Genomic DNA, 20,845 nt, shown 5'->3' on the forward strand with positions numbered 1-20,845 from the left:
GACACAACAGACAAGTAACACACATTACACTAAGTGACAACACGTTCAAACAAAACACAATACACAAAACACAACAATAAGGACATCCTACCACAGTGAATACAAACCAAATACGATTAACAACTACAACAATTACAGAGAGATACAAACAACTGCAACAAATACAACAACAATTACAACAATTACGTGTATGTAGCCATACACGTAAGGAATTTTGAAAGACATGTGCAGTTCGCGGACTGTTGTGCACCTGTCAAGATTTCCAATCCAAATTCAATTTCTGCCGCACAAGAAACACATTACGTCTCCACTAAAAAAACAACCAGTTAATGGTGTTTAAGAAAACATTCGATTATCGTGAGACCGTACGAAACACACAAGCACAAGCTGTGAGCAGAATGCAGAGTTTTAGCAGTTGATAAACGGTAAAGGTAGACTTGTTCCTGTGCTTAACTAATGAAGCACTACGCCATGAAGGCGTATGGGGGAACGGATATATACATCGACATTTTCTTGACATCAGCACTAGTTGGAGGTGAGTGGTCAGCTTCAAGCCCCGGACGCTTTATCCCCGGTACCCATTTGGTAGGAGGTTGGGAGGACCCCAGAGCCGGTCTGGACGACGTGGAGAAAATTCTTGACCCTACCGGGAATCGATCTCCGACCCCTCGGTCGTCCTGCCTTAGCCAGTCGCTATACCGACTACGCTATCCCGGTTCTTTGAAGCGAAACCTATAGTAACCACTGGAACTCAAAGGGTTAAAGATCGTAATGTTTAAGAAATAATGAACTGATTACAATGGGTACCATTTTATATTGCAGCATGGTGTTTAGTGCGAGCTACATATGTGTACCAGTAGGCAGGCTTTGTGTACTTCTTTCCTAGTGTGCTGTCTACTGAATTGTAGTTTATAGTCGACATCTTCTTTCCTGCTAACTAACAGTGCAATTGATGCAGAGTTATTAAAACGCGTTATTAATTGGCACTAACTTCGCCGGCAAGAGGCCGTCGCTCGGTCGGTATAATTCGCTTGCAGACTAAAGCCACAGAGTTATTAATTGAAGAATAATGTTGAAGCAGTATAGTGTCCGGTTCTCTAGTAGTGAGGTACACGATTGCTGAGGAACTGAGAAACGCGTAGAAGTATTTTCCTCCAAATTCTCTTTAGTCTTTCGATTTGTAGGTCNAGTGTGCTGTCTACTGAATTGTAGTTTATAGTCGACATTTTCTTTCCTGCTAACTAACAGTGCAATTGATGCAGAGTTATTTAAAGGCGTTATTGATTGGCACTAACTTCGCCGGCAAGCGGCGGTCGCTCGGTCGGTATAATTCGCTTGCAGACTAAAGCCACGGAGTTATTAATTGAAGAATAATGTTGAAGCAGTATAGTGTCCGGTCCTCTAGTAGTGAGGTACACGAATGCTGAGGAACTGAGAAACGCGTGGAAGTATTTTCCTCCAAATTCTCTTTAGTCTTTCGATTTGTAGGTCTAAACTTTTATTTATTAAATGTCACTCCTATTTTTACACTTGTCGTTGATGGGTCGGAAACTGCGATTCAACTGCACGTATTTAACAAGAATGTTCTCTGTCAAGCAAAGCAAACGAGAGGCCATCGAATGCCCATTCTGANAAGAATAATGTTGAAGCAGTATAGTGTCCGGTCCTCTAGTAGTGAGGTACACGAATGCTGAGGAACTGAGAAACGCGTGGAAGTATTTTCCTCCAAATTCTCTTTAGTCTTTCGATTTGTAGGTCTAAACTTTTATTTCTTAAATGTCACTCCTATTTTTACACTTGTCGTTGATGGGTCGGAAACTGCGATTCAACTGCACGTATTTAACAAGAATGTTCTCTGTCAAGCAAAGCAAACGAGAGGCCATCGAATGCCCATTCTGAGCCATTCTGTCGGAGTTTGTGTGCTCAAGAATCACAATAGAATGCATAATGTAACATGTAGGACACTGTGATATTTATTTAAAACGTTAAATATTTCAATGTCTTTGTCAACACAATCTGATTGCATTTACCGTCTTGAAAAATGGTTCACTTGTAACCGGGTTTTCAAGTACCGCTCATCTTAAGCCAAGAATCAACTGTTACAGCTGTTATTTGCTCCCCTCTTGTTTTCATTACTTGCAAGGTCTGGACAGATTTGCTGTTGGTAGTGTATTGCGTGCACAACACAGACACAGAATAAATGCACACATTACAGACATTCATGCCTTGAGTATGATTCAAATCTACGGTTCCAGCATTCGAGCAACCGAAGGCAGTCCATGCCTTAGATCGCGCGGCCACTGTGATCGGCAGGAATTGAAATATATTTGTAATTAATAAGCTTGAAGATCACAGAGAAGTGTAAATTTGCAAAGATAGTGTATGGTACAATGTACGAGTAAAAACGTTTTGAGGAAAGTAAAGAAGCAGGAACACATGCATTGTGCATTGGGGCCATGGAAGAAAGAATGGAGTACAGTAGTTTCTTACAGCGTAGGCCTAAGTCAGTTTGTAGTTTCATTGTTTCTTTTACGCTGATATGTCAAGTGCATAGCATCGCACGTGAGGATGAGGACTATTGTGAACAATGAATTTTTTAAAGAAGTCAAGAGGTTCTTGGCTTGCGTTTAAGTAAGCACCTCAGCATTCGCCTGGACAGACTGAACGAAACCATGGATAAATCCATTTGAGATATTCGGTCGTGTTTCGAGAACCAAGCCGTGGATCTCAGGAATATGAAACAGAAGTACCTGAGCTACAGAGGAACAAGGGAAACCGTTCCTTATGTGACACTGAAGGATGTTGCCTGGTGCATGTACGTATAACATCCCTAACTCCACGAGCTAGAGTATTCCTTTTTTTCCTTTCTCTTTTTCTTTCTTTCTTGGCACTACAGCCCCAGTGGGCCTAGGCCTACCTCCATGAACTCCGTTCACTTCGGTTTTTCTAGATCTTACACATACGGTAGGACTCCTTGGGCGGGTGATCAGCTCGTCGCAAGGCCTCTACCTGTAGACAAACACAGAAAAACGCACACACACAAACTAAACATCCATGCCCTGAGTGGGATTNCTGCATGCTTTAGACCGCTCGGCTACCGTGACCGGCAGAGTATTCCTTTAGAAGCTAATACACAGCCGACAAAGAAATTCTGCGTTTTTTATGGAACAGGAAGGTTCGTTATCATGTTCACAAGAACCAGTCACTGAACCTCATTTTGAGCCAGCTAAATCTGTCCCCAACCCCCCACCCTCTTTACTTAAGATGCGTTCTAATGTTATGATCTCATCTGCACCATGAGCAGAGATATATAACTTGGTATAGCGACGGGATATGGACTGGACGGCCCAGGTTCCTTTCCTGGTAAGGGCAAGAGATTTCTTTTCTCTCCAGACCGGTTTTGGGACCACGAAGCCTGCTTCCAATTGGTATCGAGGGCTGTTTCCTCCAAGATAAAGTGGCCGGCGAGTGAAGCCGACCGCCCACCTCCATCTACTGCCGAGGTCAAGAATGGTGGAGCTATACCTCCATTCCTCCATACGTGTTCATGGCATTGCGCATAATTAAGCAGATAGACAAATTCACCTTTGTACCATTTCTTGAGCGCTCTTTTCGTTAGTTAAACAAGTGTCCTTTATACAAAATTTATTGTTGTACATAAACCATTGTTGCAGTACTGAAATCGCCATTTCCTTCCATTTTGATTTCCTTGGCCCACTTTAAGTTCAGTAAAAGCACGAATGTGTAAGTAAAGGAGAATGAGGAAGAACGAAAACCGTAGAAGCGAAAATTCCTGTGAATAAATTAGCGAAAGGAGTTAGTTGAGGATGGTAACATTTTAGAAGGAAGGAGATGAAAACAAAAGCGAACAAAAGCAGAATCAAGAAGCACTTGCCGTGTTCCATTTCTGTTTCTGTCTGCTTCGTCTGAAACGGAAATAAGATGAAGCTGAAAAGGCAAAAAGCGGTACTGAGATTAATAATTAAAGCACACGGTTACTCGCTTTGCCCCCCCCCCCTCGCTCTCTATCACGACACGCCTTCTGATGGTTACAGATTGAGAAAGTCGTGAGCAGTTGCTACAGTTTGTGGGAACTGTATCCCTATAGCACTGTTGCTGTATCGAGTTTTGTTCTACTGCCTAAAGTTGCTGTAAAGCAAAACAGGACTGGATTTAGTTACGCTCTGTATTCCCTGCTTTTGCAGTCACTGAAGAAAACATTCAGTTACATAGTGTCGATGAAAGCAGTACGTCCAGAATTACACGTTTTTATCTCCGTGTTTGCTGTAGTATCGTTGGGACTTCAACGTTTCGGTCTGGTTTCAACAAGTAAGTACTGATGACCACCGTATTCAGGAGAGACACTATTTTTACTTTCTGTGGGTTGGGTGAGGCTGAGATAATGATGAGCTTCATAACTTGTACTCTTCTCCAAGTATGATTAGAACGATCAAGTGAAAGAGGATGAGATCGGCAGGGCATGTAGCACGAATGTGGCAGAAGATGGGTGCATATAGAATATTGGTGGGAAAGCCAGAAGGAAAGAGACAACTGGGAACACCAAGACTTAGGTTGGTGGACAATATTAAAATGGATCTTAGATAGAATGTGATGGATTGGATTGATCTGGCTAAGGTTCGGGATCGGTGGAAGGCTCTTGTGAGCACGGTAATGAACCTGCGGGTCCCATAAAATGCTGGGAAGTTCTTAAGTATCCGCACATTGTGCAGCTTCTCAAGAGGGGCTCAGCTCCAGGAGTGTGGGTGAGTGTGGGTGAGTGTGGGTGGTTCTTTGACTACAGCCTCTCTCGGGTTACCTTTTCAGCCCATTTTGGTGATGATCAGATCTTGAAACCTGCTGTGGTCCCGTTTATCTAGCGGAAGGTAATTTTCCTGTTCAGGTGTCACAGTGTTCCCGTTTTTGCTCACTTTTCTTTCTCAAGGAGGAAAATTAGGCCCCGGAGTCTATGTTATGGCTGTGTCTTGTGTCCCTGCTTTCTAATGTTGAACCGGTTCACTTATTTTAACGAAATTTGGTATGTAATTTGGGAGACGGTACCCCAATCTCGCGCTTTCTGAAAGGTACAAATAAAGTTATCCTCGTACTTAAGTAATTAAGCGCTGTGCCACGAAGACATATAGGGTAGTGGAGGTATGGCTCCAATCTCGCGCTTTTTATTTCTTATAATAGGTAATAACAGCATGGTGAACGCACGAATTTATGAGGTGGGAGCAGAACTAGCGCAACTTAGTATGGGATCCAAAAATTATTATTGTGTTATAACTATTATTATGCCTTTGCAGCCCTTTGTTGGGCCTTGGTCTCCTTTTGTATTTCCTGATCCTATACACAGTCGATAAGTCTCCTTGGACGGGGGATCAGCCCCCCGCAAGGCCTCTACCCACGCACAGAGCAACACAGACAGAAGAAACGCACACAGACTCCATGCTTTGAGTGGGATTCGAACCCACGATCCCAGCGTTCGAGCGAGCGGAGACAGTTCATATCTTAGACTGCATGGCCACTATGATCGGCCATAGTATTTTAATAGATCTCCTTGTGAAGGCAATTTTTCTATAATGTAAAGAAACAGCAACATCATGGCCACTTAGGGTGGGAACTGTGAGATGTGCATTTCTTTGAAGTACACATAATTTCCAGTAGCTTTCTTTATATTCCTCACCCTTCATAAATCGTAATATTTCACAGTAGAGATACCACAGGGCAGTAATAAATGCTGTTGCTCAGAAGAAATAGCGATCGTTTCCCTAAACAGCGTTAACTGACTGGGTTGTGTAATGTAGATGCAATGATTTTCTGTTAAGTAGGAACTGAATATTGTTCATAAGAAGAAGAAGATGATGATGAAGATGAAGATGAAGATGTGGCCCTACTTCCTAAACTGTAATGTTAATAACATAGAATTAAAACGTGGTCATGACTGCCGTCGGAGCTGGAATACAAAGCATTACTCTGCTGTCTGGAAGGGCAGTAAATATTCCCGCTTTGCTCGTGGTTCGAATGGTTAAGGTGATCTTTAGAAGATGGGTTGTGAGGGTAGAAGGTGAATGGAAATGTCTGAGATGAGTTCTCTCTTCTTGGATATAATGCCGTTTACTCCGTTGAAAGTCAGTCGACTTTTCGGAGGTACATGTCGCCTCTGTCTTCAGGTTTGAAGAATGAGCCATACATGAAACCAGCGTGAGGCAGGTAGCAGGCAGAGCGTCCGGCTTTGGTATTGGTAATGTGGATGTTTTGGGTTCTACTACTACAATACTGGGTACTTCCTGGATAGTCTCTTTCCAAAAACAGAGATACCATGCGATCAGAAGACGAGGTAAAAGACGTAAGAAGATGCTGGATGACCTTGGGGACAGAAGAGGGTATTTTTATTTGAAGGAGAAAGCTCTAGATCGCATTAAGTGGAGGAACTGTTTTTGAAGAGACTGTGGACCTGCCGTATGACAGATTACTGATGAAATGGAATGAATGAAAAAAATGTTTAAGGTGAAAGTTACGTCCCGAGTTATCATTTAAGTATATCCAAGAACTCAGTTTTAGTACGACGAGCCGCTTTTTGGGGGGAAACTGAAAAGACGAAGTTGATTTATATGTAATGTCTGGGTTATATATTAGATCGTAACCATCAAAAATGAAATTCTGTGGAGGTTCGATGAGTGGTTAGGAATATAATGCATATAGATTCACTTACGGTTAATGTATGCACTTCGCACAAAGAACACAGAAGCAGCTCCTTTCGACAGCTGAGGTAGCAGAAACTGCCTACCCCCCTTCCCGCATTTTCTAGAGACGGCAACCTTAACCTCCTAGAAGCAGCATCTTTGTTTATCTGCAGCACACAGATACTCTAGAATTGCGTTTGAACGGAAAACACTCAACTTATATTCCATCATTTTAAGACATCAAAGGATATAAGAAAACTGACAAGTCGAATGCGGTGGCTCCGGCAGAAAGAGAATTTTTAGTAGTTTTCATAACATCCAGCTCATTTCGAATTTGAGAACGTCAAAGGAATTGAATCACAATTTTATAAAATTGGGTGTAAAATAAAAGCAAAGAAGCATCGGATGGTGTCTGGGAAGAAAATGCCGAAGAGAACATTTGAATATGAGGGAGAGAGAAGGTATCAAAGAGAAGGAACAAAGTTACTGAGGAGCTTCAAGATTAGTACCCTTCACCAGGCGATGTTTTTAGTATGGTCAGAGAAATGCATATAATACTGAGTAGGACACGTACGCCTATCATGCTTGTGAGACATAGACATCTATACGAAGCTTTAGCTGAAGGGGGGGAACACTTGAGAAATCTATGGATATATTGGAGGATAATATTAAAATGTACAGGGTAATGGAAAACTTTGTCTTCTAAGACTACTGTAACACCGCTCGTAGGCCGTGTAGCATTCACGCATTAACACGTTGAATGTTCTGTGTGGAACTGCTAGTACCGACACAGTTTTTCATCGATGGAAGACTCAGAACTTTTACTTGTTTTTGAACTTAATAATGCAGATTTCAATAAACTGTCAAGTTTTTTCTGAACAGACAAGTGACTCACTGCCATCCTAAATGCCATGTAAGTAAAGTAAAGTAAAAGTAAAGCTATCCCTGTAACAGGCCGTGAAGGCCCATAGGGTTGTGAGACGTTGAGGGTCCCACATTATGTAGACACTCGGCTCAAAGATGGCGGTAAGGTTGTCAGCCCTACGCGCCGGCCGCGCTTTACTCCCCAGGAAAATTATTTAATTAATTCCTGGTACTCACTTCTGTTAGAGGCTGAGTAAACCCCAGGGTCTAGTGCGGCTGGAAGGATTAGGTCAACTGAAAAAATCCAATGACCTCATCGGGACTTGAACCCGTGCCATGTGTCATTTAACGTATGTAGTCAGTTCTGAACAGCATTTTTCATATTTCGATCCGGAATAACTATAACCAGATTATCGAAGGTTTACTTTACTTACTGGTTTGTATATATAGTGTACCAATACAGGATTTTATAGTCAATTTGAAATGGTATGCCAATTTTATGTATGCTTATAGTGGACAAAATCACGCACTAAGGATATGCGGCTACTAGGATAACTGGTGAACAAAATTGAAATAATGTAACGTATAGGGATCACAGTGCTGATCGTTAAGGAGAGATAAGTTGAGAAGAATGGACGATTTGATGTTTCTCGGCAGTGGCAAGGATGATTACATCTTCCAGCCTCATGGTAGAGTATTCTTCTCTATTTATGATGGAGGAAGAAGTATTGACCGAAACGTCGATAAATATCCACCCGCTTACATGTTATCACATCCCAGAAGACCGTAATCTTCGAGAAGAACGGAAACTTCAGAAATGCGTTCCTCAGATCCATCACAGGGCTCAGAATAACCGACCAGAAACGCAATGAAGATATTAAGAGAAGGGCTGTAAATACAGCGACAGCAAAATTGCCAAAAGAAATATCTGGAACTTCTGGAAAGAAGCTAATCCCGGAGTTGCTGCTGCCTCATAAAGCGAAGCATATAAAATGCCAACGAACTTGCAACAAAACGATGGAAGGAACTGTTTAATTCTTGTGAATGGAACAGACCAAGATCCTTTGTCTGTGACGGTACTAATTATGGCTATAACAATGATGAAAATAGTGTATAAATATATTGTACACAATAGGTACAAGCCGGAAGGTCGTGGGTTCCATTCTCCATGAGGTGATTGGGTTTCTTTCAATTGGCCTAATACTTCCAGCCGCACTATGCCCCTGAGGTCGACCAGGAATCTTTCTGGGGGTAAAGGGCGGTGCCATCTCTGAACCGGTTGTCTGACAAATGTGGGAACCTCGACGTCTCACAAACCTATGGGCCTCCACGGCCTGTTGCAGGGGTAGCTTTACCTTCTAAAAAAGGTAGTAGTATGAGGGGAATATTCTTCGCATATCCAGCCCTGCTTGTATACATTGTGTCTGGTTTAGTGATGCGTGATGTTACTAGTTATTCAGCGTTCTTCGTGTGTATCTCTGGAACCAGACAAAGAGATATTCGAGTAAAGGAAGAAGGAAAGTCCGGAGAAATTGTGAAGGGGGGACTGTTTGTCTGCGAATGATTGCAAACAGACCCCAGAAGATTAAGTTGCTCTTTGATGGCATATCTTTAGAGGAGAGAACACGAAAGCCCATAGCACGGATGAGAGAACAAGCCAAAACACTACCAAATACAAATAAGCCTTTTGTAAACGAGAAAATGACGAAGCGGGGGAGGTCTAATCCTTTACATTTTCCATCTTTTTCCAGGTTTTCATACTGTTAGGAGGAGGACAAGAGTACACGTAGGGCCGCTCCATAGCTCAAGAGGTTAGTCGCTGGCTTCCCACCGCGGCCACCCGGGTTCGATCCCGGGTCTGGTCAATTGGGATTTGTGGTGGACCAAGTGGCGCTGGGGCAGGTTTTGTCTCTGAGTACTTCGGTTTCCCTGCCAATCTTCATTCCACCAATTGCTCCACAATTACTCTCACCTATCATCTGGGGCTGGTAAAATAGGCCAGAAGTGGCCGCAGTACAAGGTACTTAGTCCCACCCCACTAGCGATAAAAAATAGAGTACATGTCATTCTAGCTTTCTGCCAAAAATCGGTATTTTAACTGTACCCTTTATAAGACCCTTCAATAAGTTTTGAGTTCCTTGATACGTACGTATTGCTTATTTAACGATGTTGCCAGTAACTCAGCTTATACAGCTTAAAATGATAGGATTTGGAAAGAAATTGTGGCCTAATTTGGTAATATTCCGGGACGAGACGAGGGGTGAAGGAGGAAGATCGGGTTAGCCGTCCGCAGGTCCGAGATTTGAAAGCGACATTTCCGAATAAAAACAGTCTACCTGAGCACGATGTTTAGGATGTGTCGCAGTAGCAGAACACGTGATCGCAGTAGCTACCCAATGTAGGGCTCGCACGGGCGTGTACCGGCTGAACCCAGGGATTACAAATTCGAGTGTCGCTCTATTGTATGTGCTTTCAAGCGTTTGTTCGAAGGTCTTGGCCGAACCACAGCCTGAAGTTTCATACTCTAGTAGAATCAGTAAAATAGACACTACGCCGTTGATGTGCAGCCTGCAGTCCGTGATTCGTGTTCTGTTGGCCCTGGAATAGGATAGGATCAGTTAGACGTAATATATATTTAAAAGTTTAAATGACAATTCTGTTCCTCATTTATTTTTCTGATATAAACTTCTAAGTATTGAGTTCACATTGCCATTTTGGGGATGTGAGAATGCAGACTAAACATTTTCATAATTAATTTGAACTCGGACCGCGAAGAAAGAATGTGCTGCATGGGGTGAAGTAAAAAAGATAAAGCTATACTTTTGCTTAACAAATTAAGCACTACGCAATGAAGACGTATGGGGGAATGGATGTATAGATGTTTTCTTGACTTCGGAACTTTTGGAGGTGAGTGGTCAGCTTTACGCCCTGGCCGTTTTACTCCCTGGGAAATGCCCCTGTTACCCATTGCATAGGAAGTTGGGTGGACCTCAAAGCCGGTCTGGATGCTGCGGAGAAGAGAAAAATCTTGGCCCTACCGAGACTCGAACTTCGAGCTCTCCGTCGTCCAGCACGTAGCCAGTCGCTATACCGACTACGCTATCGTGGCGTGATGCACGAAGACTTGGGGTGTCCCAGAATATTGCAGTTGTCGGTCTCAGATAGCTGTGTGGCAACAGTTTGGACATCCAGGCGGCGGTGAAAGAGGTCACTTCAGCTGGTTTGCTTGTTGCATTGCCCCCTATTTTGAGCCAGCTCGAACAGACGTATATATCGAGTCCTGTGTGGAGATGTAATCGCGAGACATTTGCTTTTCCTTGACATGTTACTTCCTGCCTGAGGAGAAAAGACCAGTAGCACCATTCCTCGTGCACTGCACGTCCCATGGAGGCAGGTCATTATTTTCTCATAGCGAGTTCTTAAACTGTTGTCGTAACGCGGGAGAAACGGTCCTCGTCATGGCGACTTTAGACCCGTCATAATGTGCGGTTCACTCCGTTGCAGCACAGCCAATTTATAGTTACAGGGAAAGCGAATGCTCTTGTTTTATTTCTCCTCCATGATCCTCTTACACTTCTGAAATGTGTTATCATGTTAGTACTTCTTATATTGGTGTCCAAAATGTTATATTTGACAGCGTGTACAACAGTTCAGCGTACTGAACCTTCATCAGTGCAGTGTTATTTTAATACTTTTAAGTTTCGCCAGATATTGGTCTGTTAGAATCATAAAGTCGAGGAGGGCAATGTGGGAGGAACGAATAGATCTTTTTGATGAAATAAGAAGTGCTACAAAAGTTGGTCAGGAAACCCTGAATGGAGACTGTTCTGCCCTTACGTCCTTACGACAGGGGTGGATTGGTAATCCCACCGCTGTCTCCACTGTTATGCCACCACTGTTCTGGTACCAGTTATTCCGTGGTGACATGGGGGCGTGGAGGTATCCCCACTGTCACCTTCTCTCTTGCAGTCACAGGGGTAGGACTAAGGAAACGACTGAATTACTTCCTCATCGTTGCTTCATTGGCTAGGGGCTCACTGTTCACCGGGCTTGGCTGGAGGGCGCAGGTTCGAAATGTGGTAAGGGAGGAAATCACCACAGAAACCCTCATCCTCACCCTATGCTACCCTATATTAGTATAAACACAATCAATATACAGTTATACACATTTTGGTACTATCACAATGAAAGAGCCGACTGGTGTCGGGTTACACATTACACTTGGCTACCTCTGCATCTCTCAGTTGGATCACTCTTACGCCCTGTACACTTTTGTAACGTTCCTAACTCAAGTCCCATTGGAGGAGTTACACTTTAATAATATTACAATTACCAAGCATGGCGATAAGAGTAGTTTCCACTTACTTTGCGTTGAGTCTGCAGACGGATGGCGTTGCCGGGTGTCGAGTCGGTGCCCATTCTGACATGGCCTACGGCCGCAATTGGCCAAAATTACTGTTTGAATAATCCCCATAATAATTTGCTCTCCGGGTTATATGCCTTTATTCATGCTAACTCATTACTTTCCCGGGGGGTGTAAGTCCGCTTCCAATGACGTCTTATCCCAAGGTGGGTGATCTCGTTGGCTGGGATCCTAAAGGGACACACCCCCTTCTACTGCTAGACCATTTCGCTAACACTTTTACCTGCAACGTTCCCCCCATCTTGCTCAAGTGTAGCTTCTGCAAAGTTACCATTTTGAGGTACCTTCAGTGTCATTCTGCTGACTGGACATTCCCGCATGGCAAGCCAATGTCCGTCTAAGTACGCAGAAATTCCTTTAAGTTGTTTAACCTTCTTACATCCGCTTTCGTACAGCTTACAAGTATTTCCCCCAAGACTAAATCTATTCCAACCAGTATTTTTCCCAAAAATACAAAAAAGTTAATACGCTGTTAACATATTACCGGGGGTTGTCCTTCACTCCACAACAGAGACATTGGCATAAATGAGAGGAATTATTGGAATTAATCTTAAAGGAAAGGGATGTGTAAGTGTGGGGTGGATTGAAGTGGCTCATTGTAGGGTCTAATGGCAGATTCTTGCCAGCATGTGAATGAAGTGCTCGGTCCTGTAAAATACGTACGTAATATTCCTTGACTGCCAGAGTGATTAAAATCTTCCCAAAGAGGACTGTGTTCTGTACGCTTATTGTGGATGTTAATTTAGATACATTACACAGAAGATACCGATATAATTCTTGATAATCCTAAAGTTCCCCGCAGATTGACGAAGCGTTTAATACTATTTCGTATCCTTCGACCCAGCATGAAATGAAAAGTTACCAGACAAGTCGGAGTGCCCGTACCGCTCTGTAGTCACACCATTTGAGGTTACGGAGTCCGAGAAACTGACAGCGTCGTGAAATAAAGTACAGAGAAAGAAAATACAAGTCGATGAAGTAAGAAGGCTGTGGCCGCATGTTATTTTAAAGGTAAAAGGGCAAAGGTATCCCTGTAACGGGCCATGGAGGCCCATAGGGTTGTGAGACGTCGAAGTTCCCATATTTTCTAGAAAATCGGCTCACAGATCAGATAGCGGCAAGGTTGTCAGTCTTACGCGCCGGCCGCCTTTTACATCCCAGGAAGTTTCCTGGTACTCATTTCTGTTTGAGGCTGAGTCGAACCCAGGGCCATAGTTTTGCTGGAAGGGTTAGTTAAATTAATAAATACAGTGACCTCATCGTTAATGGAATCCGCGACCTTCCGACTTTTAGAATAGTGCCTCAACCAACTACGCCACAGCATACTATTTTAAAGTGAAGTCAAAATCCCCATCACTGTATCTTGAGAAGTTGATTTTTGGAGCTCAGAAATACGTGGCCGAACTGAGCTTTGATCTGCTACTATACTACATTCTGTTTCCTCGCCGTATTGAATTTTATTAACAAAATTCTAATTTGAATTATTAAACCGCGCTATAAAATAACTTATAAATATTTTAAATCATAATACATTACCGTTCATTTACGGCCGATCCGGGGTAATTAATGCTTAACGGGAGCAAATTTAAACTGAAATAAATTTACACCGGATTGTTCCTATTTCCTGTTGCCGATGGCGTTATTAAATCAGCTTGCTAAACATTGAATTGCATTTAACATATACAACATATACAAAAACATATATAACATGTACAAGGGTTCAATAAATTCAGTAGGCACTGTATGTCCGGAATCCAAAATAAAACATTTATATCTCGGAAAGTAATTGTCTACACGTATCCGGTTCATGTCATCCAGTTTTTTTTTTTCCCATGCCCGGCTTACGCGCATGCGCAGCCACATTTCTGCCACCATGTTAGGAATCACTTGGGCAGAGTGATGACTGGGAGATAGATCGGCAGAACTGGATCAATCGCTTGGCCTCCTGGGTCGCCAGATTTAACTCCACTGAATTCTTTCTTGTGGGGTTATGTGAAGAACATTGTATACCAGGTTAAGATCGATGACCTGCAACACCTGAAAGTCCGCATAAGGGACGCTTTGGCTATGGTAACACCAAACATGATGGATCATCTGGATATTTGGCGTGCCACCAAGGGAGCCCACGTTGAAATTTATTGATAAAGTTTTTATACTCAGAAAAAAGACTTTGATAGTTTACTTTTGTAGTGGTGTAACCCATAAATGCGTCTAATGAAAGCTTTCCCAAATATAACAATTTTATCTTGGATACCTTTCATCCAGACACCCTGTATATATATAACCACTGTATGAATGAATTAATTAGTTAATTAAACTACTTTATTCTGAGTTCAGGTTGCAGCGTTCCTGATGTGATAAATGACGTGGGGCGGACAATAGACCATTATCGGCCGTGACGCAAGTGCGACCGTACGCCCCACCCTTTCTGTTGCAATTAACAGAAGCCTAACATTTTTTTTATTGTAATTTTTTTCAATATGCACTATATCGAAAAATGTAAAAATATAGAATTTCAGACCTTGTTTATTGGTAAGCTTTTTAATCTCTCTGTTTCTGCGTGAGCCGACCGGAATCGCCGCGCGGGCCAAGGCATGAAAATACGTATCTACGCTCACTTCAACGCTGGGATCATGGACTTTCTATGCGTTGCCCTGTGTAAGTAGCGGCCTCGTTCAGTGAACCCTACCAATCGTCTAAGATTAAGAAACTGAAGTGAAACAATACGTTTCCCGGATGTCATGTGCACCAAGTAGAGAAACAGGAACGAAGATAGGTAGGTAGGTACGTAAGCAAGTGGGTGGGTAAGTAGTTAGTTTCTGTGTGATGGACCGTGGAAAAGGAATCTAGCGTCCAACTTGTGCTTTGTGAGGTAAACTCACTCACTCATGGAGCTGAGCCCTTCTTGAGAGGCTGCCAATTGTGCAGCTATTCAAGAACTTCCCAGGATTTTATGGAACCCGAAGGTTCACTACCGTGTTCACAAGAGCCCTCCAGCGATTCCTATCCTGAACCAGATCAATCCAATCTATGCTATCCCATCCTACCTCTCTGAGATCCATTTTAATATTGTCCACCCACCTACACTTTGGTCTTCCCAGTGGTCTCTTTCCTTCTGGCTTTCCCACCAATATAATATATATGCATTCTTCTCCCCCATTCATTGTGTGGGGTAAAAGTTACTGTAATTCGATGCTGACCAATATGAAATTCGTTCAGCAGTTTCACTGAAATATTTTTAAGTTGTTTTGCGAATCAGCCCTGTGGATACACACGCGTATCTCCGCATTGTGTATTCATTTTATACGTTTCATGCAAGTAGCGCATAGCAATAACAACCGATCGGCGGGAGTCGACGCTGACCACTCGAGTGCTGTTCCGAGCTCTCTATTGTGTCACTAGGCTTGCATAAAGCATGGGGGTTACTACATGCTGCACTTGTGAGCGGTACTGCGTTCGTCCTCTGTGCAGCTATTCCCATATCTTCCCTATATTCCTTTTTCTTTCCTTCTGGGGGCATGCGGTAGTGTTGTTGGTTGAGGCACTGTGCTACAAGGCGGAAGGTCGCGTGTTCGAGTCCCGATGAGGTGGCTTTCTTTTTCTCAGTTTAACTAATTCTTCCAGGCGCCCTATGGCCCTGCGGTCGACTCAGCTTCTAGCAGAAATGAGTACCAGGAATCTTCCTGGGGGGTAAAGGGCGGCTGGCGCGTAAGGCTGACAGCCTTACCGCCATCTGTGAGCCGATTGTCTAGAAAATGTGAGAGCCTCGACGTCTCACAACCCTATGGGCCTTCACGGCCTGGTACAGGGATAGCTTATTTTTACCTTCCTCTTTCCTTTAACTACTTGTGTCCCTCTTCCTTGCCTCTCTCATTATCTTCATTTCGGCTTTCAGTTTTCTATTCTACTTCACTACTCCCAGTGAATAAAAGAATTGCCAATTTTATTGTTATATCGAAGTTTTGTTTGTTGCATATAAAATAGCATTCATTTCGGGAGAATAGACATGTGTAGTTTTACTGCATAGTTGCCCAGCTTTTCATTTTGTCAAACGGCCCATAAATTTTTTCTCATTCCAGCAGAATAAAATGTATGGACCCTGAGTCATTCTTCCGCCGTTTCATCCCGTTGCTGATATTCATTTCAGACGAAGTTTCATAAATGCACATTAATTTTGTTGTTCCGAATGCGTTTATGAATTGCTTCTTGAGCTTAACACGTGTTAGAGTCATGGTTGTCCAGTACGCTCGCCATCGGCACTCGCCAAACTCCTTTGAGCTTTTACCTGTTTACAAAAATTCATTTGGTTCACGCGGTTATCGTCCTTCTGTAACTGATCTGTCACTGTTCTGTAAGTTTCACTAGTTCACACATTCAGAACAGTACTCCTGCTCCATATTATGGAGGTCCTGAGTTCAGTTCTCGGCCCGGAAACCTGTCATACTGACTTTCTTTGTAAATTCCTGCAGGCAAATATCGGGATAGTGCCTTAAATTAGTCCGTAACCATTTCCTTCCACCTCATTCTCAATTAATTATTTACTAATCGTCCTATCACTCGATGAGCCAGGATAGCTCAGTCGGTATAGCGACTGGTTACGGGCTGGACGACCGAGGGGTCGGAGTTCGAGTCCCGCGGGGGGTCAAGAATTTTCACCTCTCCACGTCTTCTAGGCCGGCTCTGGGGGCCACCCAACCTCCCATCCAATAGGTACCGAGGCCTCTTTCCCCGGGAGTAAAGCGGCCGGGGCGTGAAACTAACCACTCACCTCTAACTAGTGCCGAAGTAAAAGAAATATGGATGTATACATCCACTCCCCCATACTCCTTCATGGCACAGTGTTTAATTAGTTAACCACAGAGACAACTTTACCTTTACCTATCGCTCGAAGTTCCGACAGAGTCGACAAAGAACCCCTAAAATATATAAGTTTTCATATCCTCCGACCACAGGAATAGATTACAGAGCGCTGTTCATTAGTGCGGTATGTTGTTAATAGAGCAGTCATGCGAACACACATCACAATATTGGTATTACTCAGAAACAAAATCAGCGAGGTGCAAATGAGGGTAGGTTTATGTCAGCCTCTTCTCTCTCTTCCTCTCTTCCTCTTCTTCCTGCCTCTCCCCCCCCCAGCACCGTCAGTTACATTCTCGTGTACAGCTTGTCGTGTGGTTACATATTTTACTGCTGTCGTTTTTGTTTTCATCCGCATTCCTCCTTCTGTATCAGGTACTCTACAAGGGGAGAAGGTGGGTAAGATAAGCCACGTTCTAACGAGTAGGGGGAGACTCAGCTCATGTACAGAGTTTCCATAAAAATAATCACTCACTTATGGAGCTGAGCCCTTCTTGAGAAGCCGCTAATTGTGCAGCTACTCAAGAGCTTCCCATCTTTTTATGGAACCCGAGAGTTCATTAGCGTGTTCACAAGAGCCCTCCACTGATCCATATTCTGAGCCAGATCAATCCAATCCATACCACCCCATCCTATCTTTCTAAGATCCGTTTTAATATTATCCACCCACCTACGTTTTGGTCTTCCCAGTGGTCTCATTTTTTCTGGCTTTCCCACCAATATTCTATATGTATTCATCTTTACCCCATTCGTGCCACATATCCCGCCCATCTCATCCCCATAAAAATAATTACATACCTTAAATTTAAAAATATAAATCGAATGCTGCAAGATCAACAGATCATGTCTTACAAAGAACTATTATTTCGATGGAAGACATGTTTGTAGCTCGACATAGGCTTATATCCGTCTGTAAATCAGCTGTTGCCATGCCCTCTTGTGTTAACTGTAGCTTCCTGTTTTCTTCTTGAGGTACAGTTTATCCTTCGCAGAACCCAAAAAGATTAATCTGCCGGACTGAAACTGGATGAACGCAGAGACCAGTAAATCGAACTGCTCGTAATAGATTTGTATGAATCATTCAAATAACTGTCTAGTCCACTACGAATGTTGGATGGCAGAAGACGATTTATCAGTTCTTCCGTGATCTGTGTTTCAAGACTGTGAGCAATACGGCCGCTACACCAGTGTTTCGATCGGTCGTCCTTTGGTTGTCCGTCCCCCAAATTCTACCCAGGTTATGTCATAGGCCTGGCATTCATCTCGCCACAGCTGACGATGCTGTGTATTTTACAAGTATCTCCGTTGTAATCTTTCGTTTTCTTTTGTGTTGAACATTATTACTTGTATGCCTTCCCTCTCTGAGCCGGATAGTGACTGGCTACGGGCTGGACGACCGAGGGGTCGGGAGTTCCAGTCCCGGTAGGATCAAGAATTTTCGCTTCTGCACGCCATCCAGACCGGCTCTGAGGTCCAGCTATCCTCCTATCCAATGGGTACCAGCAGCTCTTTCCCAGGGGGGTAAAGTGGCCGGGGCGTGAAGCTGATCGCTCGTCTCCAACTAGTGCCGAGGTCAAGAAAATGTGTATCTATAAATCCACAGCCACACACGCCTTTAATTAGTTAAGACCAGGAACAGCTTTATAGTTTTAACCCTTGTGCCTTCCCTGTGCCTTTTGAGGCGCTTAATGTGCCTGGCTAGGCGGTGAGAAAGAAGGGCCAGAGTGCCTCAATAATGGCGTGTTCTTGTGCTGCAGGTGATTTGTGCCATCCTCTCAACTGCAAGAAGAAGGAACTGTGTCTTCTGGAGGACGCTTTTACTGCCGTGTGCGTGAGCAAGAAGGAGCTGCACAAGAATGGGTAAGTCCCAGAGACACATGTGACCTAAGTACAAAAATGCGACAGTCGTTCGTTAAGCGAAAAATAGTTCAAAGAAAATCAATTCTCCGATCGGTGTTTTCGAATTTACAATGTTTTTAAACGAAGTCAAGTCGTAACATCCATATTGCTTACTTAATTGAAAACAGGAATACCAAGAAAGCAAGACATGTGGCGGAGAACGACGAACTACATTGACTTCATTTAAAAACATTGTAAATATAAAGACACTGATCACAGTAGCGCAGAAGTGACAGAAGTTCTTCCGGATTTCAATGTGCCTGATGATGGCTGAGTAGGCCGAAATATGTAGTGCAGTGTAAGTAAAAAGTAAAGTAAAGCTATCCCTGTAACAGGCATTGGAGGCCCACATGGTTGTGAGATGTTGAGGTTCCCACATTTTCTAGACAATCGGCTCATAGATGACGGTAAGGTTGTCAGCCTTACGCGCCGGCCGCCCTTTACCCACAAGAATTTTCGAAGAATATTCCTGATACTCATTTCTGTTAGAGGCTGAGTCGAACCCAGGGCCATAGAGCGGTTGGAAGGAATTGGTAAATAGAAAAAATCAATTACGTCATCAGGATTCGATCCCGCAACCTTACGAATTTTGAAAGGATTTAATTTTAAATCTTGATATTGTTGAATGGTGGACGGTAAACAACTGAAAATAAATTATAATAATCGCAACAGAATGGTAAGATACAACATTATCTTGTAAATCTGTGTACATATGTTATAGTTTAGCGTCCTGTTGCACTGACTCATTAGATGTGACGAATATATATTTTAGTCATTTTAGTACGAAGACATTAAGGCATGCAACGCAGTAGTTAGACGTGCATAGAGAAAACGCACCTCAAGATGGCACATTAGTGCTGAAACATTAGTGCAAAAGAGAAGAGTAAGGTGAAAAAAAGTGTATGCACTGTAAGATGGTTTGCATAAATCATGGACCTGTGTACATATGTTGTGGAAAATGCAACTCCACGCAGCTTTCGTGAGGAGCCATTGTATTCCGGCTTTCTACTGGAGGGCATGGCTCGGTTTATGACAGAGGTATTCGGTATTTCATTACTATACCCATAACGGCTGGGAATTAAACCTTTCGTGTTATAAAGATCATGACTCTTAATTTTGGTGAGTTATTTTAGTCTAATCTTTGGCACGAGTGTGAGTGGAATACATAAAGTGGGAAAGAGAACGCCCCAGTGCGTAACTCAGAAGTTGCTGCATGCCCTTTCCGCGTCTTGAGCGCAAGTGCGCTTTCTGTGAGCGTGTTCGCTACACACCAGGTAGTCCTTAATAAGATCTGACATCCGTGATGCTCAGGGGTTAGTCTCAGCCACAGTAGCCTTCCCCCAAATTAGTTAAAGATTCTGATGTTAGAGAGGAGCCGATATAGCGTGGTCGATATAGCAACTGGCTACGGGCTCGACGACCGAGAAGTCGGGGTTCGAGTCTCGGTAGGGTCAAGAATTTTCACTTCTCCTGTCGTCCAAATCGGCTCTGGGGCACACTCAGCCTCCTATTCAATGGGTACCGGGGGCTCTTTTCCCGGGGGAAAAGCTGCAAGGGCATAAAGCTGACCACTCACCTTCAACTAGTGGCGAGGTGAAGAAAACGTGGGTCTATACATCACTCCCCCATACTCCTTAATGGCGTACTGCTTAATTAGCTGGGCACTGAGACAAATTTACCTTTTACCTTTACGATCAGTGTTGTAGACCCCAAGAGATCGATTTTCTGGAAATGTGGTGTGAACATCGTGCCATGAAAGGCGTCCCATCTTCGTACTTTTCCATCCCTGTTCTCCGATGATACTGAAACGACGGACACAACCAACACTTGAGTTTGAAGCATCACACCTCACAGCCCTATGGGCCTCCACGGCCTGTTGCAGGGATAGCTCTACCTTTGCAAACAATTCAAGCAGTGTCTTCAGAATTTCTGTGCTGATAATCGTTAAAAAATATTTTATTAACATAATAATTTAGGAAACTCGAAAATATGAAAGTCGTGCGAATTGTTTCCATGTGTTTGTATTACACGATAAATCATTATACAAGTAATCTGACATTTTAAATTTGTGTATCAACATGTTACAAATACGCTTACAAATATCATTAAAACACGCAAG

At 43.2% G+C, this 20,845-nt stretch overlaps 1 protein-coding gene across 1 annotated transcript in view; it reads left to right on the forward strand.

Annotated features, from left to right (window-relative positions):
* LOC111875488 (proteoglycan Cow) overlaps positions 1 to 20,845 on the forward strand; it is a 273,534-nt gene that overhangs the window by 139,589 nt on the left and 113,100 nt on the right. The window contains exon 3 of the mRNA XM_023871785.1: positions 18,585 to 18,687. Coding sequence (XP_023727553.1) covers positions 18,585 to 18,687 — 103 coding nt within the window. The remainder of the gene's footprint in view (positions 1 to 18,584; positions 18,688 to 20,845) is intronic.

This window comes from Cryptotermes secundus, unplaced genomic scaffold (genome assembly GCF_002891405.2).
Source record: "Cryptotermes secundus unplaced genomic scaffold, Csec_1.0 scaffold358, whole genome shotgun sequence".
Classification (NCBI taxonomy): Eukaryota; Metazoa; Arthropoda; class Insecta; order Blattodea; family Kalotermitidae; genus Cryptotermes; species Cryptotermes secundus.